This window comes from Scyliorhinus canicula, chromosome 5, assembly GCF_902713615.1.
Source record: "Scyliorhinus canicula chromosome 5, sScyCan1.1, whole genome shotgun sequence".
Classification (NCBI taxonomy): Eukaryota; Metazoa; Chordata; class Chondrichthyes; order Carcharhiniformes; family Scyliorhinidae; genus Scyliorhinus; species Scyliorhinus canicula.
The window spans coordinates 32,841,417-32,868,951 of record NC_052150.1 but is presented as its reverse complement, the minus strand read 5'-3'; the positions used below and the strand labels follow the sequence as shown (position 1 = coordinate 32,868,951).

The 27,535-nt window shown below is 49.0% G+C and overlaps 1 protein-coding gene across 8 annotated transcripts in view; it reads left to right on the top strand.

Moving 5' to 3' along the window:
• The window catches only part of LOC119965900 (catenin delta-2-like), a 1,408,928-nt gene that overhangs the window by 1,215,628 nt on the left and 165,765 nt on the right, over window positions 1-27,535 (top strand). For all 8 annotated transcript variants that reach the window (XM_038796885.1, XM_038796882.1, XM_038796883.1 and 5 more), the window contains one exon: window positions 8,297-8,480. In XM_038796885.1, coding sequence (XP_038652813.1) covers window positions 8,297-8,480 — 184 coding nt within the window. The remainder of the gene's footprint in view (window positions 1-8,296; window positions 8,481-27,535) is intronic.

The following is a 27,535-nucleotide window of genomic DNA, read 5'->3' as shown; positions in this document are numbered from 1 at the left end:
GCAATGAGAACTGTGTGGCCTTAAAGGTAGGCATGCAGGTGCAGCAGGCAGGTACAGCAGGCGAGAAGATTCGAGTACAGGAGCATGGATGTCTTGCTGCAATTATACAGGACCTTGTTGAAACTACACCTGGAAAATTGTGTGCAGTGTTGGTCTCCTTATCTGAGGATGGATGTTCTTGCTATAGAGGGAATGCAGTGAAGACTTGCCAGACTGATTCCTGGGAAGGCGGGACTGATGAATAAGGAGAGATTGAGTTGGTTAGGGTGACATTCACTGGAGTATAGAAAAATGAAAAGGCGAATCCCATAGAAACCTACAAAATTCTATCAGGACTAGACAGGGTAGATGCAGCAAGGATGTTCCTGATGTTAGGAGAGTCCAGATCCAGGGTGTCACAGTCTAAAGATATGGGTGAGAATCTATGACTGAGATGAAGAGAAATTTCTTAACCCAGAGACTGGTGAGCCTGTGGAATCCATCACCACAGAAAGAAGTTAAGGCCAAAACTTTTGTTTTCAAGAAGGAGTTAGATATACCTCTTAGTGCGAAAGGAATCAAAGGATATGGAGGAAACACGGGAATAGGTTATTGAGTTGGATGATCAGCCATGATGATAATGAATGGTGGATCAGGCTCAAAGGGCCGGATGGCATTTTTCTGCTCCTATTTTCTATGTTTCTGTGCTCACTGCTATCTCTAAAGAAATTCAAACTGGACAATGACCTAAAATGACAGAATCTATAGCGATCTGTGAAACCCATCTGAAGAAACTACCTGGCAGTATCCGGAAAACTCGAGCATCGTTATCCTTGAATGGCCACTCATGGCCCCATGTGGGTGATGCTCGATCAATGACTCCAGAAGCGAGATTGGACGACAATTGAAGGCTTTATTGGACGAGATGTTTCCCCCAGCAGCGCAGGTACAGAATGTAGCAGCTGGGGAGACACAGACTCTTATACTCCACCTTACTGGGCGGAACCAGCAGGCAGGCTTCACCAATGATCTTGCTGTCTCAGGTACCTCCCACACCAATGGTCTTACAGCCTCAACCTTGGTACCATAATACCCCTAATACCGACTACCACATTCACCCCCGGTTAAATAAAGGTCCGACGGGGGTGGTGGTTTCAAGTTATACAGTGATAGAGGTTGAGATTATGGTGGTACCTGTCGGTGGTACAGTGTTTTGCCTTGTTACATGCCACAACTATTTACAGTATTTATTTACATGTACATATCAAAATGAAGCAATTAGTCGATCAGGGGCCCTGGTTGTCCCCTGTAAACGTCGCAGTTTCGGCGGTGATGCAGGCGCCGGCTCGGGCATCCGTGACTCCGGGAGCGTGACTTTGGTTTCTTTGGTAGCTTCATCACCCCTAGATGGGACCAGTGGGAGAACTGATCCACCTGGGAAGGGGGTGGGCGTGGGGTGCGCGGGTGGGAGGGAGGGTGGGGTAGGTGGAAGGGGAGTGTGTGGGGATCCAGCGGGCGCCAGGTCCCGTGGGGAGACCGTATCCTGTCGGCCGTGGGGGTACGCCACAGAGGCGTACTGAGGGTTAGCGTGAAGGAGGTGGGCCTTCTCGACCAATGGGTCCGACTTGTGCGCCCGCACGTGTTTGCGGAGCAGGATGGGTCCAGGAGCTGCCAGCCAGGTTGGGAGCCAGGTCCCAGAGGAGGACTTCCTAGGGAAGACACGGAGACGTTCATGAGGTGTTTCGTTTGTCGTGGTACACATAGTGATCGGATGGAGTGGAGAGCATCGGGAAGGACCTCCTGCCAGCGGGAGACTGGGAGATTTCTGGACCGCAGGGCCAGTAGGACGGTCTTCCAGACCGTTCCGTTCTCCCTCTCTACCTGTCCATTCCCCCGGGGGTTATAACTGGTCGTCCTGCTCGAGGCAATGCCCTTGATGAGCAGGAATTGACGCAGTTCGCAGCTCATGAAAGAGGATCCCCTATCGCTGTGTATGTAGACGGGGAAACCGAACAGTGTAAAGATACTGTGGAGGGCTTTTATGACGGTGGCTGCAGTCATGTCGGGGCAGGGGATGGAGAATGGGAACCGGGAGTACTCATCAATCAGGTTCAGGAAGTACGTGTTGCGGTCGGTGGATGGGAGGGGTCCTTTGAAGTCCATACTGTGGTGTTCAAAGGGACGGGAAGCCTTTACCAGGTGCTCTTTCTCTGGCCTGTAGAAGTGCGGCTTGCACTCTGCGCAGATTTGGCAGTTCCTGGTGTCGGTCCTGACCTCCTCGATGGAGTAGGGCAGGTTGCGGGTCTTGAATCGAGTGACCTCCGGGTGGCAGATGTCCTCATGGAGGGCCCGGAGTCGGTCCACTTGTACGTTAGTACGTGTGCCGCGGGATAGGGCATCAGGAAGCTGGTTTAGCTCCCCGGGACGATACAAGATCTCATAGTTGTAGGTGGAGAACTCGGTCCTCCACTGTAAGATCTTATCGTTCTTTATCTTGCCCCGCTGTGCATTATTGAACATGAAAGCAACCGACCGTTGGTCAGTGAGGAGCATGAATCTCCTGCCAGCCAGGTAATGCCTCCTGTCACACAGCTTCTACTATGGCCTGGGCCTCCTTTTCAACGGAGGAATGACGGATTTCTGAAGCATGGAGGGTGCGTGAAAAGAAGGTCACGGGCCTGCCCGCTTGGTTGAGGGTGGCCGCCAGAGCTACGTCGGACGCGTCTCTCTCGACTTGCAATGGAAGGGATTCATCGATAGCGTGCATCGTGGCCTTTGCGATGTCTGCTTTTATGCGGCTGAAGGCCTGGCGGGCCTCTGCCAACAGGGGAAAAACCGTGGATTGGATTAGTAGGCGGGCCTTATCCGCATAATTGGGGACCCACTGGGTGTAATATGAAAAACATCCTGGGTAGCCTTTCAGGGCCTTGGAGCAGTGGGGGAGGGGAAACTCCATGAGGGGACGCATGCGTTTGGGATCTGGGCCTATAACTCCATCATTCACTACGTAGCCGAGGATGGCTAGACGGTCGGTGCTGAACACGCATTTGTCCTTGTTGTACGTGAGATTAAGGATTTTTGGGGTTTTGAGGAATTTACGGAGGTTGGTGTCGTGGTCCTGCTGGTCGTGGCCGCAGATGGTGACATTGTCGAGGTACGGAAACGTGGCCCGCAAACCGTACCGGTCAACCATTTGGTCCATCTCCCGTTGGAAGACCGAGACTCCATTTGTGACACCGAAGGGAACCCTTAGGAAGTGGCAGAGCCACCCATTTGCTTCAAATGCAGTGTATTTGCGGTCGCTAGGGCAGATGGGGAGCTGGTGGTAGGCGGACTTGAGATCCACCGTGGAAAAGACCTTGTATTGTGCAATCTGGTTGACCAAATCAGATATGCGGGAGAGAGGGTACGCGTCGAGCTGCGTATACCTGTTGATAGTCTGACTATAATCGATGACAATCCTGTGCTTCTCCCCGGTCTTTACAACCACTACTTGAGCTCTCAAGGGGCTGTTGCTAGCCTCGATAATACCTTCTTTCAGTAGCCGCTGGACTTGCAACCTAATGAAGGTCTGGTCCTGGGCACTGTACCGTCTGCTCCTGGTGGCGACGGGTTTGCAATCTGGGGTGAGGTTCGCAAAAAGGGAAGGTGGGTCGACCTTGAGGGTCACGAGGCTGCAGACAGTGAGGGGGGTATAGGGCTGCCAAATTTAAAGGTTAAGCTCTGGAGGTTGCATTGGAAGTCTAACTCTAGGAGCGTGGCAGCGCAGAGGTGAGGAAGGACATAGAGTTGTAAATTTTTAAATGCCCTTCCCTGAACCGTGAGGTTAGCTACGCAGAACCCCTTGATCTCTATAGAGTGAGACCCAGAGGCCAGGGAGATTCTTTGGTTAACTGGGTGTATGGGAAGAGAACAACGCCTTACTGTGTTGGGGTGCATTAAGGTCTCTGTGCTCCCGGAGCCGATCAGGCAGGATGTTTTGTGTCTGTTGATGAGCACGGTCGTCGTCGCGGTCGAGAGCGGTCGGGACCGAGACTGGTCCAGGGTCAGCGAGGCGGGTCATGGTAAAAGTTGAAGATTTTCTTCGGGCAGTGTGTGGTCATCCAAATCGGGGTCCTGAGACTCCAGCCAAGATGGCGGCGCCCACGCATCACACGTGGTCCCTGGGGAACAAGATGGCGGCGCCCGGGGCCAACACGTGGCTCGGAAAAATGAAGATGGCGGCGCCCGCTGCCCGCACGTGGCCCATGGAGAGAGTTGTGGTAGCGGCCCCGGTTCACCCCCGGAGACGGCGGCGACCGCACGAGCCTGGCATACCGCCACGGAATGGCCCTTTTTGCCGCACCCTTTGCAGGTGGAGGAGCGGGCTGGGGAGCACTGCCGGGGTGCTTGGCCTGTCCGCAAAAATAACAGCGGGGACCGCCGGGATTGCCTGGTAACCGCGCGGCACAAGCTTGTGGGGGGATGGGGGATGCATCGGGGTCAGCCGCTGCCGTTTCCACGCTGCCCAAGGGGCTGCTGCGCGGTCGGGGACGTACGCGCAGGCGTTTCGGGAGGCCACATCCAGGGAGCTAGCAAGGGCCCGTGTCTCCTTGAGGCCTAGTGTCTCTTTCTCGAGCAGCTGTTGACGGATTTGGGGGGACAGCATACCTGCAACGAATGCATCCCGGATTAAAAGTTCTGTGTGGTCGTTGGCTGAAACTTGAGGGCAGTCACAGTTCCTACCTAGTACCAGAAGCGCACGGTAGAATTCATCCAGCGATTCCCCCGTGATTTGTCGCCTTGTCGCTAGCAGATGTCAGGCGTAGACCTGGTTTACTGGGGAATGTAATGTCCTTTCAACAGGGCCATCGCGGCCTCGAAGTTGTCCGCATCCTCAATGAGGGTGTAGGGGCGCGATTCTCCCATATGGGGAGAAATCGTAAGGCTGGCGTCAAATCCGGGCGGGTTTGACGCCAGCCCCCCCCTTCCCGACCAGGAACCGATTCTGGTCCCCGGTCGGGGCTAGCATCCCGACGCCGTAAACTCCGGCATCGCGGGCTTAACGAATTTCGGTAAGCCCGCTTGCCAGAGTTAGCGCCGGCTGACGCGTCATATGACGTCAGCCGCGCATGCGCGGATTGGATACCCCTCAGCCGCCCTGCGAATGGATACTGCGGGGCGGCGGAAGGACAAAGAGTGCGCGGGCACCGGGCCCGCTGCCCGCGATCAGTGCCCACCGATCGCGGGCCCATGGCACCCTTGGCACAGCCGTGGTACTGTCGTGCCAATCGGTGCCATGGTTTTAAAAATTGACAGTTTACGGCCGTTTTTACGAACGGCCAGACCAGGTGTGTTTGCCGTTCGTAAAAACAGCCGTAAAGGGCTGGGAACTCGGCCCATCCATCAGCTGAGAATCGCTGTCGGCCGTAAAAAAACGGTCGTGGCCGTCCTGAGGTACCCGTTGAAGCACGCCAGCCAGTGTTTGAAAGTTGCCGCTGATTTTTCCGCGATGGGGCTGAGTTGCAGACTCTCCGGTTTGATTCGGAGCTCCATTCTTTAAAATCTAGTCCAATAAATTGATGCTCGATCAATGACTCCAAAAGCGAGATTGGATGACAATTGAAGGCTTTATTGGACTAGATGTTTCCCCCAGCGGCGCTGGTACAGAATGCAGCAGCTGGGGAGACACAGACTCTTATACTCCGCCTTACTGGGCGGAACCAGCAGGCAGGCTTCACCAATGATCTTGCTGTCTCAGGTACCTCCCACACCAATGGTCTTACAGCCTCAACATGGGTACCGTAATACCCCTAATACCGACTACCACAGTGGGCTGCACAGATCAAATTCGAAGAGAGCTGTACAAAGGCCACCTGCATTTCATAACGCAGGCTGACCAACAGGAGTCTGCTCATCTGCTACGGCAAAGAGTCCTGCAACCTTCCTTTCAATTCTCAATGGTTGAGACATGTAACAATCTCAGGGCTCAGACAAGAGGTATACATCCTTTGTCAAAGACAGTGTCATGAAATGCAAGTCATGTGACATGGACCACTGGTTTGTCGAACGAGTATTATTGCCTCGCTGAACTGCAAAGTGTCAGTCGGATTTTTTTATCATCTGACTGTCAGCCTCATAGACGAGGAACTCGAGCCCAGGTTGGAAACCTGGCCTCCATCTACACAGCCTCTGTTGGAAATTCTGCACCATCGCCTCCAAGATGGATTCTTCCCTGCATGCCTATCTTATCGTGCAAAGACAACACCAGCGGAAAAGTGAATTATTCAGCATCAGTTTACAGCCTGCCAACCTGAAGAAATAACTCAGTGGACTTTGATTCTGGACTCTAAACCCATATGAACCAATATTTATTTCTCTGTGATCTCTGCACTATAAAAACATCTCTTCTCTATCCCTCTTTTACTGTATGAATGCAAAGAGAGTGAGGAGGACATTGTGAACCCTCTTCACATTCTGAGTGTGTGACAATAAACTAACCCTTTGAGCTCATCCCATCTCACTTTTGTTGTGGCATAATTAATTAAAAAATAGACCACACCAAACTGAGGGCTTCAGAATACACCACCACTTAGAATAAGAGAAACAAATCAAAACCATCTTTCTGTTTACAGATGGATAATGAGAAGAGAAATTAGTGCTATTTAAATTAACCCCAGTCTTGTCTGGAACAGTCGCATGTATGGTTTCTCTCTGAGTCTCAAGCATGATCAAAGAACAAAGAACATTACAACATAGGAACAGGCCCTTCAGCTCACCAAGCCTGCACCAATCCAGATTCCTTATTTAGACCTACTACTCATTGCCCAAATGATCTGTATCCCTCTATTCCCCGCCCGTTCATGTGTCGGTCAAGATACATCTCCGGAATGTGGCGACTAGGGGCTTTTCACAGTAACTTCATTTGAGGCCTACTTGTGACAATAAGCGATTTTCATTTCATTTCATTTCATCTTAAACGTTGCCATCGTGCAGTAGGTGAGACCATTCAAGTGCTTCTGCAGAAAAAACAAATGTAAAGGTTTCCATTACTGTACAGCTTCTGTAAATATTGAAACAATTGTGAGGGACTAAGACCTCAGACCGTATAGTTTTTTGTAAAATATATACAGATGCACTTGTTACTATTTCTAAAAGTTAAAAACTGAACAAAGGGCTTTAAGTGGCCGAACCTGTGACTGTCTGAATCCTGAACAAAATAAGACACTTGGCTTTCTTAGGAAAACTCACACCTCGTTATTTCTGAGGAACCACTAACCACGCCCTGTGAGCTGGACAGCCAAATATCAAATAGAGCTATACAAAGGCCATCTACAGTTAGTAATTCAGACTGGCCAGGAGCAGGTGGACAAAGTCCCCGCAAATTTCCTTTGAATTCATAATGGCTGCGACATTTGTCAGTCTTTGGAACTCAGATGGTGAATACGCATTGTGTGTCAAAGATGATGAAGGGACGAAAGTCATGTGACATGGCTTGTGGAACAAGTAATATTACCTTTCTGAACTAAAAATCTGACTTCTGCTTACTATCTGACTAGTAGCTTCACACAAAAGGAACTCTGCCCAGGTTGAGCTCATGACCCCTTCTACACTGCTTCTGATGGAAATGCTGTTTACCATCTGACTAGCAGCCTCACAGAAAAGGAAGGCTGCCTAGTTGAACACCTGGCCCCATCCACCCGGCTTCTGGTGGAAATTCCCTACCATCACCTATAAAACAGATTCATCTCTGCAGGCCCATCTCATCAGATGAGGTAAATATCACAGGAAAGGTGAATTATACAGCACCGGTTTTCAACCACCAACCTCCTTGAAGGAATATCCAGAGTTTCAATGTCTAATTTCCCTGTGGTCCAAGTACTGGAAATACTTATTTTCACTACCCATCTCTTTACTGTCTGAGCATGCAGGTGATATTGTGACACTCCTTTCATGTTTCGAATGTATGCAATAAACTAACCCTTTGAGTTCATCCAACTCAATTTTGCCTTGTGATTATCAATAGAAAATTGGATCTCGCTAAAATTGAAGGGTTGGGAAATATGGTAATGCCTTTAACAAGGTTAAGAAAAATTGAAACATGTTTCTGTTTATGGAGAGGTGGTAAGAGGGGAAATTGGTTCTGTTTAAATTACACCCACCCGTCCGTCTGTAATATAATGCAAATCCTTTTCTACACACATCTCCTAACATTCTCTGCAGTGTAAAAATAGCATCAGAGGTGCAATGGGGATTTTGGCATTATGTTCTACAATCCATTCCCGTTCCCCTTCTCCTTTGAACAACATATTAATATTTGCCATCTTTTTTTTCAAAGGTGTCTTGTGGAACTTGTCGTCATGTGATGCACTGAAGATGCCAATTATCCAGGATGCACTTGTAGTGCTTACCAACGCAATCATTATCCCACACTCTGGGTGGGATATTTCACCTCACCAGGAAGATCGGAAAATTCAGCTCCACACATCAATGGTCTTGCGGAATGCTACTGGGTGCCTGAGGTCAGTTGGTACAACCTTCCCTCTGTTAGCATGTGGGCGAAAAGTTAACACCGTCTGCTTCGCAGTTTAAGATGTTGAGTCTGACAAATGTGATTGGGATTGATGTTGCTAACAATGGGGTGTGGAAACATCCCCTCTGATTACCCTAGCTTGTTTCAACACTCGATGTCTTGGTTCTATCAACAATCATTTGCAGGTGTTCCTTCATACAGGTAAAAGGTCACCTGGGGCTGACTGAAGTAATTGGCAGTATTCTTAGTCAGTGGAGTGATTTTTATCGCAGTTTAATTTCTCTCCCAGACTTGTTGTCTTTATGACTTCGAAAAGATTATTGAGCCCTTCTCTGATTTCACGTGTTATTCTGTGGAGACAGTGTGTTCTTGATCATGGCAGAAGTATCCTTTATTTTAACTTGATTAGAATGGGCAGAATGGTAGCATGGTGGTTAGCACAATTGCTTCACAGCTCCAGGGTCCCAGGTTCAATTCCTGGCTTGGTTCACTGTCTGCACGTTCTCCCCATGTGTGTGTGAGTTTCCTCTGGGTGCTCCGGTTTCCTCCCACAGTCCAAAGATTTGCAAGTCAGGTGGATTGCCCTTAGTGTCCAAAATTGCCCTTAGTGTTGAGTTGGGTTATGGGGATAGGGTGGAGGTTTGGGTCGGGTGCTCTTTCATAGAGCTGGTGCAGACTTGACGGGCCGAATGGCCTCCTTCTGCACTGTTAATTCTATGAAATTTCCATTATTTTGTATAGGAATTACTTTAGGTAATTCATAAAGCAAAGCTAACTTCAAATAAAATTTTGCCGGGGAGGAAAAGGGGGAGTAAAATATATATTTTTTGTTACAGGAAAGAAATGAAGGAACTTGCAATTATACAGCCTCTTTCACAACCAAACGACATCCCAAAGTATTTAATAATTTTGAAGAGTAGCAATGTTGTAATGTACAAACCATAGCAGTCAATTGCCTGCAGCAAGCTGCCTTTAACCATAGAAAACCACAGAATCCCTACAGTATAGAAGGAGGCCATTCGGCCCGTTGAGTCTGCACTGATTCTCTGAAAGAGCACCCTATCTAGGTCCACACCCCTGCTCTATCCCTGTAACCTGCATATCTTTGCATGCTAAGGATTGGATTGGATTGGATTTGTTTATTGTCACGTGTACCGAGGTACAGTGAAAAGTATTTTTCTGTGAGCAGCTCAACAGATCATTAAGTACATGGGAAGAAAAGGGAATAAAAGAAAATACATAATAGGGCAGCACAACATATACAATGTAACTACATAAACACTGGCATCGGATGAAGCACAAAGGGTGTAATGTTAATGAGGTCATTCCATAAGAGGGTCATTTAGGAGTCTGGTGACAGTGGGGAAGAAGCTGTTTTTGAGTCTGTTCATGCGTGTTCTCAGACTTCTGTTTCTCCTGCCCGATGTAAGAAGTTGGAAGAGTGAGTAAGCCGGGTGGGAGAGATCTTTGAGGTGTAGATGGAGTCAATGGATGGGAGGCAGGTTTGTGTGATGGACTGGGCGGTATTCACGACTCTCTGAAGTTTCTTGCGGTCCTGGGCCGAGCAGTTGCCATACCAGACTGTGATGCAGCCCGATAGGATTCTTTCTATGGTGCATCTGTAAAAATTGGTAAGGGTTAATGTGGACATGCCAAATTTCCTTAGTTTCCTGAGGAAGTATAAGCGCTGTTGTGCTTTCTTGGTGGTAGCGTCGACACGGGTGGACCAGGACAGATTTTTTGGAGATGTGCACCCCTAGGAATTTGAAACTGCTAACCATCTCCACCTCGGCCCCGTTGATGCTGACAGGGGTGTGTACATTACTTTGATTCCTGAAGTCAATGACCGGCTCTTTAGTTTTTCTGGCATTGAGGGAGAGATTGTTGCCGCTACACCACCCCACTAGGTTCTCTATCTCCCTCCTGTATTCTAACTCGTTGTTATTCGAGATCCGGCCCACTATGGTCGTATCGTCAGCAAACTTGTAGATGGAGTTGGAACCAAGTTTTGCCACGCAGTTGTGTGTGTACAGGGAGTAGAGTAGGGGGCTAAGTACGCAGCCTTGCGGGCCCCCCGTATTGAGGACTATTGTGGAGGAGGTGTTGGTGTTCATTCTTACTGATTGTGGTCTGTTGGTCATAAAATCGAGGATCCAGTTGCAGAGTGGAGAGCCAAGTCCTAGGTTCTGGAGCTTTGATATGAGCTTGGCTGGGATTATGGTGTTGAAGGCGGAGCTATAGTCAATAAATAGGAGTCTGATGTAGGAGACCTTGTTCTTGCTCTAGGGATGAGTGTAGGGCCAGGGAAATGGTGTCTGATGTGGACCGGTTAAGACAATTTAGCATGGCCACGCCTCTAAGCTGTGCATCTTTGGACTGTGGGAGGAAACCGGAGTGCCTGGAGGAAACCCACGCAGTCACAGGGCGAATATGAAAACGCCACACAGTCACCCAAGGTCAGAATTGAACCCAGGTCTCTGGCACTGTGAGGCAGCAGTGCTAATTAGCCACTGTGCCACCTTGCCGCCTAGTATTGCCACATATTCAAAATACTGGAATTCCCTACTTAACAGTACCGGGGGGGGGGGGGGGGGGGGGGCTTGGTGGTGGTTGCAGTACCTGCACCTCAAAAACTGCAGCGTGTTAAGAAGGTGCCTCATCACCCACTTCCCAGGGACAATTAAGTGATGGGCAGCAAATGCAATGCCCACATCCTGTAAATTAATAAACAAAACAGCAATCTGATGATGAACAGGTGTCTATGTCTGAAGTGATGTTGGCCATGACACCAAGAGTCCCTCCCCTTCCCCTCTTCAGAATAATGCTTTGCATCCGCCTGGAGGCCAAAAGAGGAGGTTCCAGTTTAACATTTCATCTGAAAGGCGACCCCTCTGACAGAGTGGTGCCCTGGGTGTGCTAACCTGGATTATGTGTTCACATCTCTGAAGTGGGGCTTAACTGATTGGCAAGAGAGGTGCCCACAAAGCCAAAACTCACACCTTAGTTTCAACATGTGGATTCACCCTTCCTTTTTGAAACAAATGAAAGAAGAAAAAATCCATTCCATTTATTTTTGACTGATTATAGTGTGAGGTGACTGAGTTAATAGAGGCTGAATATAGGTTGACTTTTTGCAATTCTCCCCCTCCAGTTTGGAGGTGAGCATTTTTTGTCAAATGTAGCACGTGGCTTGCACGCCACCTTCCCGCATGTCCTGATATATTTCCCGTTTTACGGAGTGGTCGAAGTGCAAGAAGGCCAATTAAGTCCTTCATCCCGCCTCCGCCAATATATTACACATGGACAGGAGGAGGTCTACACCTGGTGGAAAGCTCAACAACTTTTACTGGACTGACTGATGTCGGGCAAGGAGTGCAGAGCCTCCTTTGGGAGCCTCCTTTGCCCATTGGTGGCACCCTCCTGCCCTTGCCCGTCTAATGCTGTCCCCACACCACACTCTTTACCCCGCTCACTGGGTGCCAGCCAGGCACCCTACTGCCCTGGCCTGTCTAACACTGCCCCCACAGCTCACCCTTCACCCCGCTCACTGGGGACCGCCAGCCAGGCCCCACCACTTTCCGGACTTATCTGACATCCGGCATCCATAGCCTCTTCTTCTTTGGGACTGTCTGTAGTTCCAGCAGCGCCCACTGCTCAAACCTGGCGCTGCTGGGATGACAGCGGCAGGGCTTCCTCCCCAGTTGAGGAAAAAAGTTTCAGCCTGAGGCAATTACTGCCCTATGGAGCGTAAAATAGCTGCAGATCAGCCAAGCTTGGCGGGGCTGAATTCACCGTCAACTCGTCAGGCGGCGGGGCAGAAACCCCGCCATCCAAAATGTCCTGTCCATTGAATTGGGTAGTCTTGAGTAATCACGGACCTTTCCACAGTTTGTACACTCATTAATTCCCCCACACCTTTGGGTAAAGTCTGCAGTCAAATGGCTTCCTGATAATGTCATCAGCAGTCACTGAGTGAAAGTATTCAAATAGATCAACAGCAAGAAAATAATAAGAGGGCATTTTCTCCAAGACTGAAACTTGCATTTATATAACATCTTTAACAGAGTAGAACATCCCGAGATACGCTACAGGAGCGTCATCAGATAAACATTTGTCACAAATTTAATCAGCGATGATTGCATGTCAAGATCTCATTTTTCAAGCTCGCTGTAAGAAATGCAGACATAGCAATTCCCTTTGCATCACATTACCTGGAGTATGAGAGTCACCTTGTCAGACATGGAAACATATAGCAATGTCCCAGTTCACGGGAAGGTCCTCCTGCTCTCTTTGATATGGTATAATTTCATTCTCACAGTATGAGGATTTAACTTCCCCTTCAAAAAAGGCCCATTTTCAAGACCTTCCTGAAAGAATCCAAAGTGTTCTGCCAAAAAGAGATAGAGCACCGTGATGGGACCAGAGAATACATGACATATAAAGAAGTAAAGACTTCTGACTTGTAAAATTGTTGACTACGCTACGCAGTTCCCATTCATCAGCGGCAATTGCTTACATGGAATTTGAGAAAGGGAGGTGGCCCACACTTCAATGGGTTAGAGTGAACTGGTAAAAATTCCACACTCGTCTCAGTCACCATTATTCATTTTACACAAAATATCCAGTGTACAAGACATATTCGGCTGCTGAAATAGATGCGTCCTGTGACTTCAGGTTATGCCTTCCCATTAGGCGGATTATCAAGCTCTAAATTGACAGTCGTGTTGTGATCATACATTTTCTATTTGCACTTTCATTTTCATTTTTACACAGTCGCTGGCCGTTCTGTTCTGGATGTGTTTGGCCTCTTAGTATTTCCCAATAACTCAAATCACGATTAGGTACCTGCTATAGGCAGAATTATGCTCACACCCCCAGTTATGTTCCATTTATCCAACAACTAGTTATTGACTTCCCACACCACCTTCTCAGGTGCAGTTAGAGATGGACCATAAAAGCTGGCCTTGCTGGTGATGCCCATATTCCCAGGATGACACTTACAGGGGTCATTTTATAAGTCCAAGCTGTTGGTCCAAAAAATTTCAACCGCTACATCAGGGCTGGGATTCTCCAATCCCAGTGCACACCCCCTACCCTAGTGAGGACGGAGAATGTGGCCCTCAGCCAAATCTCCCATTCACTGCAGCAGGACTGGAGCATCCCGCTGCCATAAACGGACGGAGAATCCTGGACTAAACTTCCAAAGTAGCTCCATGTCAGAAGTGCAGCCTTGTGCAATTTCCCACCTACTGAACTCCCCACCCACCCCCAACCTTGAATAGATTTTCTTTCTCCCACAAGCTCTTTCAGGTTTCGAGCATCGCACCTCACATTTAACATCCTCACCTCCGCTGCGTACTCAAATCCCATAAAGGTTTCCAATTTCCAACTCAGCCTTATTCCACAACCCCATGCCCGTTCAGCCTGTCTGCTGCTAAAATGCTTATCCATGCCTTTGTTACTTCTAGATTTGACCATTCCAATGCACTCCTGGCTGTTCTACCCTCAGTTAAATTGAGGTTGTCCAAAAACTGTGACCTGTATTCCAATGCATGTTGAGTCCCATTCTTTCATCACCCTTCTGCTCATCAATTGGTATTGGACCTTGGTTAAGTAACGCCTCAGTTTTTAAATTCCCATCTTGTTTTTCAAATCCCTCCGTGGCTACGTCCCTTGCGATCTTCTTTATCTCTTTCTGTACGACAATACACTGAGGTATCCCCTCTGTTGAAATTTTGGTTTCTTGAGCATCCCCGATATTAATCACGGCACAGAATTCCCTTTATAAATTGAAAGGACATGTATTCATCTGACTGTATTTGGGTCAAATTCATAAAAGCCTAATGTTTTTTTACACCAGCCTAAGGATGGTGTAAGCCCCTTATTCCATCTCCTTGCTCCAAAAATCAATGCTCATAATAGAGCCCGTCGATCTCCCCAGATTTAATGAACAGACAGTATTTCAGACAGGACATTAATAGTAGCATTCTCTCTACCTGACACGTGCCCAAGTGATCGTCTCTATGCATTGAGAGGAACTCTGTCTTAGGTGTCTGAAGTGGAAAGTAACATTAAATACTTCAGCAGCAATTTGCATTTATATGGAGGGTCTAATGAAGAAAAACTGGTAGCGTCACCCAGAGACAAAATCCTAAACATTTTAGACTGGAGACGTCACTGTGAATGGTTGATTGATTGTGTTGTTAATGCTACGCAGGTGATGAGCATTGTTTGATTAAGGATTGAGAGCCCATATAAAGAAAGGCTGTAATTTTTCAATTTGTTAAATTTGTTTTACCGATACTCACAATAAGCACAGAGAGCCTGCTGGGATACTGGGTTAGGAGGCAAACATATGCTATGCTGCATTTTGCCTGCTAGTACAAGAAAGTGCTAAAGATGATGAAAATGAAGACGAAGAAGAGGACTACAATGGCTGCTCTCGCCGCTCACTGCTGCAGCTGTTTCTGCTGTTCCTGAAATAATAGGTCCCATAGACTAAGGGTAGTTCCCAGATTCCCTAGGTGGCTAGGACGCAGACTGCTGGGACACTGAGTTAAGAGGCAGACTACTGGGACACTGGGCTAGGACGCAGACTGCTGGGACACTGGGCTAGGACGCAGAAGGGGCTGGTTTAGCTCACTCAGCTAAATCGCTGGCTTTTAAAGCAGACCGAGCAGGCCAGCAGCACGGTTCGATTCCCGTACCAGCCTCCCCGGACAGGAGCCGTAATGTGGCGACTAGGGGCTTTTCACAGTAACTTCATTGACGCCTACTCATGACAATAAGCGATTTTCATTTTCATTTTCAGAATGCTGGGACACTGGGCTAGGAGGCAGACTGCTGGGAATCTGGGCTAGGACGCAGACTGCTGGGACACTGGGCTAGAAGGCAGACTGCTGGGACACTGGGCTAGGACGCAGACTGCAGGGATACTGGGTTAGGAGGCAGACTGCTGGGACACTGGGCTAGGAGGCAGACTGCAGGGATACTGGGCTAGGAGGCAGACTGCTGGGACACTGGGCTAGGACGCAGACTGCAGGGATACTGGGCTAGGAGGCAGATTGCTGGGACACTGGGCTAGGACGCAGACTGCTGGGACACTGGGTTAGGAGGCAGACTGCTGGGACACTGGGCTAGGAGGCAGATTGCTGGGACACTGGGCTAGGAGGCAGACTGCAGGGACACTGGGCTAGGAGGCAGACTGCAGGGACACTGGGCTAGGAGGCAGACTGCAGGGATACTGGGCTAGGAGGCAGACTGCAGGGATACTGGGCTAGGAGGCAGACTGCTGGGACACTGGGCTAGGAGGCAGACTGCTGGGACACTGGGTTAGGAGGCAGACTGCAGGGACACTGGGTTAGGAGGCAGACTGCAGGGAATCTGGGTTAGGAGGCAGACTGCTGGGACACTGGGTTAGGGGGCAGACTGCTGGGACACTGGGTTAGGAGGCAGACTGCTGGGACACTGGGTTAGGAGGCAGACTGCTGGGAATCTGGGTTAGGAGGCAGACTGCTGGGACACTGGGTTAGGAGGCAGACTGCTGGGACACTGGGCTAGGAGGCAGACTGCAGGGATACTGGGCTAGGACACAGACTGCAGAGATACTGGGCTAGGAGGCAGATTGCTGGGACACTGGGCTAGGACGCAGACTGCTGGGACACTGGGTTAGGAGGCAGACTGCTGGGACACTGGGCTAGGAGGCAGATTGCTGGGACACTGGGCTAGGAGGCAGACTGCTGGGACACTGGGTTAGGAGGCAGACTGCAGGGATACTGGGCCCGGAGGCAGACTGCAGGGATACTGGGCTAGGAGGCAGACTGCTGGGACACTGGGCTAGGAGGCAGACTGCAGGGATACTGGGCTAGGAGGCAGACTGCAGGGATACTGGGTTAGGAGGCAGATTGCTGGGATACTGGGTTAGGAGGCAGACTGCTGGGACACTGGGCTAGGAGGCAGATTGCTGGGACACTGGGCTAGGAGGCAGACTGCAGGGACACTGGGCTAGGAGGCAGACTGCTGGGACACTGGGCTAGGAGGCAGACTGCAGGGATACTGGGCTAGGAGGCAGACTGCAGGGATACTGGGCTAGGAGGCAGACTGCAGGGATACTGGGTTAGGAGGCAGACTGCAGGGACACTGGGCTAGGAGGCAGACTGCTGGGAATCTGGGCTAGGAGGCAGACTGCTGGGAATCTGGGTTAGGAGGCAGATTGCTGGGATACTGGGTTAGGGGGCAGACTGCTGGGACACTGGGTTAGGAGGCAGATTGCTGGGATACTGGGTTAGGAGGCAGACTGCTGGGACACTGGGCTAGGAGGCAGACTGCTGGGACACTGGGCTAGGAGGCAGACTGCTGGGAATCTGGGTTAGGATGCAGACTGCTGGGACACTGGGTTAGGAGGTAGACTGCTGGGAATCTGGGTTAGGGGGCAGACTGCTGGGGCACTGGGCTAGGAGGCAGACTGCTGGGAATCTGGGTTAGGAGGTAGACTGCTGGGATAGATTAGGAGGCAGATTGTTGGGGCAATGGGCTGGGAGACAGACTTATGTAATGCTGAATTCTGCCGGGTTGAAGCTGATATATGCTATGCTGCATTCTGTTATTAGTACATAAAAATGGTGAGGATGGAAAAAACTACTACAACAACAACGGCTGCTGAGTTGGCTTGCTGCTACAACTGTTCTTGCTGTTGCAGACATGATACAAAGAGACTCAGGTCGCTTCATACTGTAGGCTCAGATGGTTCATGGACTCCCAGGCTGCCTGCATGTTCTGCGGCCTTGAGGAGTAGTGTTCCATGTTTATATAGACTTACAGATGTTGCAGCTCCTGTCTGATTACCTAAAGGGGTAATTTCTCAAATTCTGATTATACTTCAGTCCACGCTTCACGGCCGGGATTCTCCACTCCCACGGTCAAGTTCTATCACCAGCGTGAAAAGCGGTGCGAACCACTCTGGCATCAACGGTCCTCGATTATCCTAGGGGGCTAGGTCGGCGCCGGAGTGGTCTCCGCTGCTCCAGCCGGCGCGGCTGGCGCGAGTCCACGCATGTGCATGGGTTCCCGTCTCCGCGCCGGCCCCCAGGCAATATGGGGGAGCCCTACACGGGCCCAGCGCCGAGGGACATAGGCCCCCACGGAACCAGTCTGCCCGCCGATCGGTCAGCCCCAATCACGGGCCAAACCACCATGGAGGCCCCCCTGGGGTCTGATCCTCCCGCGCCCGCGCCCCCCCCCCCCTTCCAGGACGGCCCCCGCAGACAGAACTTCAAGGTCCCGCCGGGTGGGACCAGAGTTTCCCACGCCAGCGGGACTCGGCCGAACTCAGCGGGCACTCGGCCCATTGAGGCCAAGAGAATCGCCGGGGTGGGGCGCTTTCAACTGCCCCCAACCGGCGCAGCGGCGATCCCATGGGCACCGGAGAATCGGCGAGCCGGCGTCGGGGCGGCCCCACGGGGATTCTCCGACCTGGTGCGGGGTCGGAAAATCCAGGCCCATGACCGGAATTCCCTGGTTATGGGGATCATTTTTCCGCCAGCAGCACACCCCCTCCACAGGGTTTCCTGGCAGCGTGAGGTGGTTTCAATGGGAAATCCCATTGTCAAGCGGCAGGAGGATCGAATCCCGCGGCCAAGAAACACGCTGCTGGGTGACTGGAGAATCCCCCCCCCCCCACTGTCACCCCTTTTATTTGTCCATCTTATTGATTTATGTTTTTCTTAAAAGAGCGCATAATGAGATTGAGGTCCTGTTCAATCATAGACTAAGATGGTTGAGGAAAGCCCAGGCTGTCTGTATCTTCTGCAGCCTTGAGGACTTTGTGTTTTATGTTTTATGTTTATGTGGAGCACATGAGGTTGCAGCCCCATTTGACCTCTTTGAGGGGGCTGCTCCTGAGGTTTTGGTTGGACTTCAGCACCACACATCTGATCCTTGACCTTGATCTGGTATTGAGGAGGGAGGGCAGGGAGGTAGGCCTCCTTGTTAGCCTGGCTAAGTTGGCAATTAACTGGTCCAAGCAACATGCAATCATGTTGGCCACCTCACCTGACTGGCCCTCTTCTGTGGCCCTGTGCGCACCTTGGGGAGGGAGCCTTCCCCAATCTGTGGGCACCCTGGGGGCTGGAGTGCTACATCGAGCCCCACCAAAACATTTTTTTGTGTGGTGAATGCCTGGAACACGTTGCCAGGGGAGGTTGTGGAAGCAGGTACATTAACGCCGATCAAAAGGCATCTCGACAAATACATGGATAGGATGGGTATAGAGGGGTACGGCACCAGGAAGTGCAGAGGGTTTTGGCCAAGGATAGTATCATGATCGGTACAGGCTTGGAGGGCCGAAGGGCCTGTTCCTGTGCTGTATTATTCTTTAATTTAATTTGATATGGTTCCTTTGGAGTTTGCTTCTGTTACAGTGCCTCTTTGAGGGGCTATCACTTCAATTTAATTAGTTAATTTGGTTAGCCTGTTTTATTTTACTGATTTACCGAGAGAGTATAAAGAGAGTGAGCTGGGAAAGTGAGTCGGTAGTTAGGAGGCTGAGATCGGTAAAGCTGCTTTATGTGAATCAACATTCTATCAAGGAAAGGATGTGTGCCATGTTGTGTACTTCGCCATCCATCTTGAGTGCATTTAGCAGCCGTGGTGCAGTCTAATGTGTGGTAGGGCTGTTGGATATGGTAGTCCTTGTTATCTGTAGTCAGCGTGGTGCCTCTTGTGTCTAGGTTATACTTTTAACAATCTGTATTTGACTGTTTGTCAGTTACTGTAAATCAGATTGAGACTCTCTTGATAAATGTGCAGTAATTAATCTTGCCCCGTTGACCTCGTGATACAGAGGCCATCATCCATCTTCTGCATGACATGTGATCACCACCCTACCCAGCAAATGCAGCAATGCACCCTCGAGCACAGCAGTGAAAACTGGTAAACATTTAAAACTGACAGTGGCTTGGGGCTGATGTCAAGGTTAAAATTGCAGTTTTGAATTCAGATCAAGCAATTGTATTTTGCCTCTTTGCAAGTGACATATTCACGGCTCCTTTAGTGAATTATTTTGCAGTGAGTCTTCTGTTTGCACTCAAATGTGCTCTTCTGGAGCTGGTTGGAAGTTAAGAAACCTCCTTTGACAGTTATCTATCGCATTTTACTTGTGTTGAAGTTTAACTCCTCCATTTGTGGGCTGTCTTCTTTCCCTATTGTGACCGCAATCATCGTACTGATTATTCTGTGACATTAAGCAATACAGAACATAATCCACCAAAGCTCTGCCACAAAAAGCAGCACAGCTTAAACAAGTAATTGCCACCATGGAATCAGGGTTGTTAAAACATCAATGCAAGATCACAATTAATGTTCTTGTTTCAAACTGGCAGCAAACAAATTAATTCCAAGTGACTGAGCAACTTTTCATTGGTGTAAAGGTGGCTGAAGAGGAATATAACCCAAATCTATATCAGGCGAAATGGTGCAGACTGTGTAGATGGATGAAGGTTACTTGACTCAATCAGTAGAGAAGTCGATGAAAAGAAAGAACGTGCATTTGTATAGAGCTTGGCATGTTCTTCTGCTACTCTGACATCATGATGAGTGGCGGAGCAGGCTTGAAGGGCCAGAAGGCCTCCTCCTGCTCCTGTCTTCTATGTATCTCTGCTCATTCTCACATGAAGGATGTTTGAAGTGCTGTTGTAATGTTGGAAACATGGCATCCGGTTTGTACACAGCTGTACACCATAAACAGCAATGTGATAATGACCAGATAATCTATTATTGGAGTTGAATGAGGGATAAGTAATGGCCAGGATATTGGTGAGAACTCCCCTGCATTTTTTCGAATTATGCCATGGGACACCTGTGAGGGAAAATGGGCCTTGGTTTAAGATCAGACTCATAAGACAGAAGTAGGCCATTTGGCCCATGCAATCTGCTCCACCATTCAATTAGATACGAAATCCTCAACTCCACTTTCCTGCCTTATCCCCTTAACCCTTGATTCCCTTACTGATTAAAAATCTACCTCAGCCTTGAACATACTTGACAACACAACTTTCTGCGGTAAAGAATTCCACAGATTCACTACCCCCGTGAGAGAAGACGTTCATTCGCTCAAATGGGCGACCCCTACGGCAGTATCAAAAGTGTAGCATCCCTTCAGTACTGGGCCACAGCTGTGCTTTAGTGTTCAGGTTTCTTTGTGGGTTTGAACCCATAACTTGCTGTCTCAGCAACATTAAGTCAAGGCCGACCCACAGTGTAGCTTCTCAGAGTTGACACCCACGATGAATGTCCAGCCCACTTCGAGGAGCTGTCACTGGCTGTTATGCCTCCTTCTACTTGAACAGCGAGTGGCCCTTTGCAGCTTTCAGGAATACCGCAATCAACTTGACATTTGGGGAATTGGAAGCAGTGACAAGACAACATTGTAACATTTAGCGAGGACTCTGCCCGGGTGACCGCAAATCTCCAAGTGTTAGTGGTCTAGATTAAGCACATAAATGCTTGTAAGCACAGATGTAAATCCTTTCACCTTCCATGGATAATAGCCCTCAAATGCCTTTCTTTCTCTTCTGTTTTTTGCACCCCCTCCCCCATGTGTCTGCAAAAGAACTTAAATAATTTCCTTGCTCCTCCGGAACCTGCATCACCTCGTTCATCCATCCAGAGATGAGAAGCCAATTACATTGTGGCAACTATTTATTATCCACGGCTTGTCGTTTTGGCAGCTGACAAATTTGTTTTCAATCCCACCGTTTACTTGTTGTAGTCATAGTTACTGCGTATTTTATGTCCATCGCAAGCCACTGCAAATGGCTGTGTAATCCAATTATTCCATTCACACCCATGTAGAGACAGTAATTGTGCATGGAGGGTTGAACCTCAGGTTTAGCAAGCTGATATAAAGCATTTTGACATTGTACATGCGTAATGCTCTGAATAGTCTGGCCTATCTGAGGCTGCAAAGATTCTTCCCTTCCCTTTTTGTGTTGGCAGTTATCTTCACAGTGCTGTCTCTGAACACTTTGACTTGTCGAGGAACATTGAATCCTGTGCAGCTGGGAAGTGCAGGCTGGGGAAAAGAAAGTGCAATTTGATTTCCATACAGATGGAAATTGGATCAGCAGCAAATTTCTGTTCATCAATTAAGACCATTCTCTTCGCCACAATTTGCTGAGACACCAGGGGGGCGATAATCCGAGGCCCACGCCGGGCCGGAGAATCGCCGTAACCACGCCACAACACCCTGACGCTGACGCGCGATTCTCCGAGGTGAGGAGAATCGGCGCCATTTGCGCCGGCGCGTTTGGCGCGGCGCCGGCAGCTGGAATCGGCAGGGCTGCTGATTCTCCGGCCCAGATGGGTCAAGCGGCCTCACCGATACGACAGAGTCCCGCCGGCGCCGTTCACCCCTGGTCGCTGCTGGCGGAACTCTGCGCGGATGGTCCGGGGGGGGGGGGGGGGGCGGCCTGTGGGAGGGGTGGAGGGGGGTTCCTTCACCGGGGGGGGCCTCCGATGGGATCTGGCCCGCGATTGGGGCCCACCGATTGGTGGGCCGGCCACTCCCCACCCCGGGCCTACTTTCTGGTGCGCCCGGCCCCTGACCACCGACGCCATGTTGAGTCGGGGCCGGCGCGCTAAAGGAGTCCCCCGCTCATGCGCAGGTTGGCGCGGCGCCCAGTTGCCACAGCGAAAGGAGGCTGGAGCGGCGTGAACCGCTCCAGCGCCGTGCTGATCCCCTGTGGAAGCCAGAATCAGTTGTACCCGGGCCCGGTTCATGCCGTCATGAAACGCGGCAGCAATCACAATGGCGTGAACACTTGGGCTCCATATTGGAGAATCGCCCCCCCAGGCATTTCAGCATGAGAGGCTGTCATTAATTGCATTTAATGCAACAGGCACTGAGGGAGGAGTTACAGAACAGGCCTGGGAATGCAGCAAAAGCCTTAGATTTTGAGGGCATTTATGGAAATAGGGAAACATGCGGCAAGGAAAAGGGTTAAAGAGAGTTCTGAAGATCAGGCAAATGTTGACCAAAGGCTTTGCCACTATAGTGTACTTTTATCCTTTTTTAAGACCTTGGCTTCATCTCCAGTTTCTCTTTTGTACTCTCCCTTACTCACACTCAAATTCTGTCATAATGATCTTTATTAGTGTCACAAATAGGCTTACATTAACACTGCAATGAAGTTACTGTGAAAATCCCCCAGTCGCCATTCTCCAGCGTCTGTGGAGAATTTAGAATGTCCAATTCACCTAACAGCACATCTTTCGGGACTTGTGGGAGGAAACCAGAGCATCCGGGGGAAACCCATGCAGACATGGGGAGAACGTGCAAACTCCGCAAAGACAGTGATCCAAACCGGGAATCAAATCCGGGTCCCTGGCACTGTGAAGCAACAGTGTTAACCTACACTCTCCTAATCACCCTATCACTCCCCTGAGGTGAAATTTAATGTCTGCCCCTCCCTCCATGGCAGGCTTGGTGGCAGCGAGCATTTAATCAGGCAAGAAGGTAGCGTGTAGGGACTCCGTCACCTTCCCACCTCCACCCTGATTATGTTTGTGGCACCACCAATTCAGACCCTTAAATTAACAATTAATTCCCATATTAGGGCTTCATTCTACTTCCACTGGTTTCAACCCAGTGACAGGTGGCAAAATCATCATGTAGGGAACATGACACCTTAACCCATAGAATTTACAGTGCAGAAGGAGGCCATTCAGCCCATCAAGTCTGCATCGGCTCTTGGAAAGAGCACCCTACCCAAGGTCAACACCTCCACCCTATCCCCATAACCCAGTAACCCCACCCAACACTAAGGGCAATTTTGGACACTAAGGGCAATTTAACATGGCCAATCCACCTAACCTGCACATGTTTGGACTGTAGGAGGAAACCGGAGCACCCGGAGGAAACCCACGCACACACGGGGAGGATGTGCAGACTCCGCACAGACAGTGACCCAAGCCGGAATCGAACCTGGGACCCTGGAGCTGTGAAGCGATTGTGCTATCCACAATGCTACCGTGCTGCACCATGTGGAGGTGTTTCCCTGCTCCCATGTGCCCCTTCGGCCTGAATAAATGACCTAATCAACCAAACTCACAGTGAATGGGGCCATTAAATTCTACCCATATACACTCTTGGGCTGGTTTAGCAAACGGCTAAATCGCTGGCTTTCAAAGCAGACCAAGGCGGGCCAGCAGCACGGTTCAATTCCCGTACCAGCCTCCCCGAACAGGTGCCAGAATGTGGCGACTTGAGGCTTTTCACAGTAACTTCATTTGAAGCCTACTTGTGACAATAAGCAGTTTTCATTTCATTCATTTCATTTCTCTATAAACTACTTTGTAACTAAAAGAATGGAATAACCATCTACCCCCGAGTCGGGATTGCCTGACTGAGTGGCAGCTAGGAAAACCTAGGCCATGAATCTCTGCCAGTGGTCTACAATTGACACTAGACAACATCAGAAAAAACTCTAGCCTGGATAAACCCCTCATTCTTGATTGGCTCCTACTTCTTTTTCCCTCTGATTGGTGAAATATGTCTAGGTCAAGATGGTGTGTGACTAAGTTGAAATGAAATGAAATGAAAATCGCTTATTGTCACGAGTAGGCTTCAAATGAAGTTACTGTGAAAATCCCCTAGTCGCCACATTCCGGCGCATGTTCGGGGGGGGGGCTGTTACGGGAATTGAACCGTGCTGCTGGCCTGCCTTGGTCTGCTTGGTCTGCTTTCAAAGCTAACTTGGAAGTGATGTTCCTGTGCACCTGGGGCCTATGACCTTCTGGATGGTAGTGTTGTGGGTTTGGAAGGTGCTGCTCAAGGAACCCTGGTGAGTTCCAGCAGTGCACCTTATGAATGGTACACATTGCTGCCACTGTGCATCAGTGGTTGTGGGAGTCAATTTTTGTGGATGGGGTGCCAATCATTTTTGTCATGGATGAAGCAAAGGAACCAGCAGAGTATATTGCCATCTTCTGGATAGCCTCTTTAACACATTTTAGCCAGATTATTACAACCGAATTATAAGGGCATCTCAACTCAAGAATGGGCCTCCCCACTGAAGAGTGTTTGGAGGTGGGTTCTAGAGTTTGGATACAGATGACTATATGAGACAAATATATTTTCTAAATTATATGGAAGTTTATTAAAGGATTGATCATGCAACCTACTTTTGATGGTAATCACAACACCGATAGCTCGAAGAAACACAAGTATAATCTTGTTTCTAACAGAGAATCCAAGTCTAATTAATGTTGCAGAGAGATATTCAAAGTAGTATTTATCTTACATTCCTAAATCATCGGGGGGGAAGGGAAAGGGAAAGCGACAGGGAGTAGGGAGTTAAATGGAAGGATAAGCAGCAGGTTAGCATGTGTGCAGGTGGGTTTAAGTTCAAGGCAGACTAGGAATGAAGCAAAAAGGAAGGATAACTTAGGACATCTCATGATGTCCAATTTCTCTAATAATGATAAGAAAGTCAGCATTAAGGCACTTTACCTGAATGCTCGTAGCATTCGTAACAAAGTTGATGAATTAACGGCCCAAATCATCGCGAATGAATATGACTTGATGGCCATTACGGAGACATGGTTGCAGGATGGTCACGACTGGGAGTTAAATATCCAGGGGTACCAGACATTTCGGAGGGATAGACAGGTATGTAAGGGAGGTGGAGTAGCACTAATAATCAAGGACGACATCAGGGTGGCGTTGAGGGATGATATAGGTTCTATGGAGAATGAGGTTGAATCCATTTGGGTAGAAATTAGAAATTCTAAGAAGAAAAAGACACTGATAGGCGTAGTCTATAGGCCACCAAATAATAGCATCACACTGGGACGGGCAGTAAATGAAGAGATAACTAATGCCTGTGAAAAGGGTACAGCAGTTATCATGGGAGATTTTAATCTGCATATAGATTGGTCAAATCAGCTCGGTCAGGGTAGCCTTGAAGAGGAGTTCGTTGAATGTATCCGGGATAGTTTTCTGGAACAATATGTAATGGAACCGATGAGAGAGCAAGCTATCCTAGATCTGGCCCTGTGTAATGAGGCAGGAATAATTAATGACCTCATCATTAGGGGTCCTCTTGGGAGGAGTGATCACAGCATGGTTGAATTTAGTATACAGATGGAGAGTGTGACGATAGAATCCAATACCAGGGTCCTATGCTTGAACAAAGGGGACTACGATAGAATGAGGAAGGACCTCGCTAAAGTAGACTAGAAACAAATATTTTATGGTAGGACAGTTGAGGAGCAGTGGAGTACTTCCAAAAAAAATCTTTCATGGTGCTCAACAAAAGTATATTCCAGTGAGAAGGAAGAATTGTAAGAAAAGAGGTAATCTACCATGGGTGTCTAAGGAGATAAATGAGGCTGTCAAATTGAAAGAGAAGGCTTACAAAGTGGCCAAGATCAGCGGGAAACTAGAAGATTGGGAAAACTTTAAAGGTCAGCAGAAAGCCACGAAAAGAGCCATAAAGAAAAGTAAGATAGAACACGAAAAAAAACTGGCACAGAATATAAGGACAGATAGCAAAAGTTTTTATAATTATATAAAACTAAAAAGAGTGGCTAAAGTAAACATTGGTCCGTTAGAGGATGAGAGTGGTCATTTACTTATGGGATATGATGAAATGGCGGAGGCATTGAACAAATATTTTGTATCGGTCTTCACAGTGGAGTACACTAACAACATGCCAGCAATTGACCGAGAGAAGAAGGTAGGTGAGGACCTGGAAACCATTACTATCACGAAAGACCACGTGTTGGGCAAGCTAATGGAGCTCAGGATAGATAAGTCTCCTGGCCCTGATGGAATGCATCCCAGGGTACTGACAGAGATGGCTGGAGTAATAGCAGATGCACTGACGGTAATTTCCCAAAATTCGCTGAACACTGGGGCAGTCCCAGAGGATTGGAAAACAGCAAATGTGACGCCACTGTTTAAAAAGGGAAGTAGACAAAAGATGGGAAATTATAGAACAGTTAGCTTAACCTCTGTCGTGGGGAAGATGCTTGAGTCTATTATCAAGAAAGAGATAGGAGGGCACCTCGATAGAAATTGTCCCATTGAACGGACGCAGCATGGATTCATGAAGGGCAGGTCATGCTTGACGAATCTCTTGGAATTCTAAGAAGACATTTCGAGCAAGGTAGACAAAGGGGACCCAGTGGATGTGGTGTACCAAGATTTCCAAAAGGCCTTTGACAAGGTACCGCACAAGAGGCTGCTGCATAAGATAAGGATGCATGGTGTTAAGGGTAGAGTACTAGCATGGATAGAGGATTGGTTGTCTAACAGGAAACAAAGAGTGGGAATAAATTAGTGCTATTCTGGCTGGCAATCAGTGACGAGTGGTGTGCCTCAGGGATCGGTGTTGGGACCACAATTATTTACAATTTATATAGACGATTTGGAGTTGGGAACTACGTGTAAGGTATCCAAGTTTGCAGATGACACAAAGGTGTGTGGCAGAGCAAAGTGTACTGAGGACTGTAAAACCTTACAGAGGAACATTGACACATTGAGTGAGTGGGAAAAGGTCTGACAAATGGAGTATAATGTCAGTAAGTGTGAAGTCGTGCAATTTGGTAGGAGTAACAATAGAACAGATTATTACTTAAATGGTAAAAAGCTGCAGCATGCTGCCATGCAGAGGGACCTGGGTGTACTTGTGCATGAGTCACAGAAGGTTGGTCTGCAGGTGCAACAAGTAATTAGGAAGGCAAATGGAATTTTGTCCTTCGTTGCGAAGGGGATTGAGTTTAAAAGTAGAGGTAAAGCTTTTGATAGGGTGGAGTGGAGTTACCTGTGGGAGGTGTTGCGGAGGTTTGGGTTTGGTGAGGGGTTCACCAGCTGGGTGAGGTTGCTGTACAGCTCCCCGGTGGCGAGTGTGGTGATGAATGGGAGGAGGTCGGAGGACTTTCGGCTTTCCAGAGGGACGAGGCAGGGGTGCCCCTTGTCTCCCCTGCTCTTCGCATTAGTAATTGAGCCCCTGGCCATGGCGCTGAGGGACTCAAAGAGTTGGA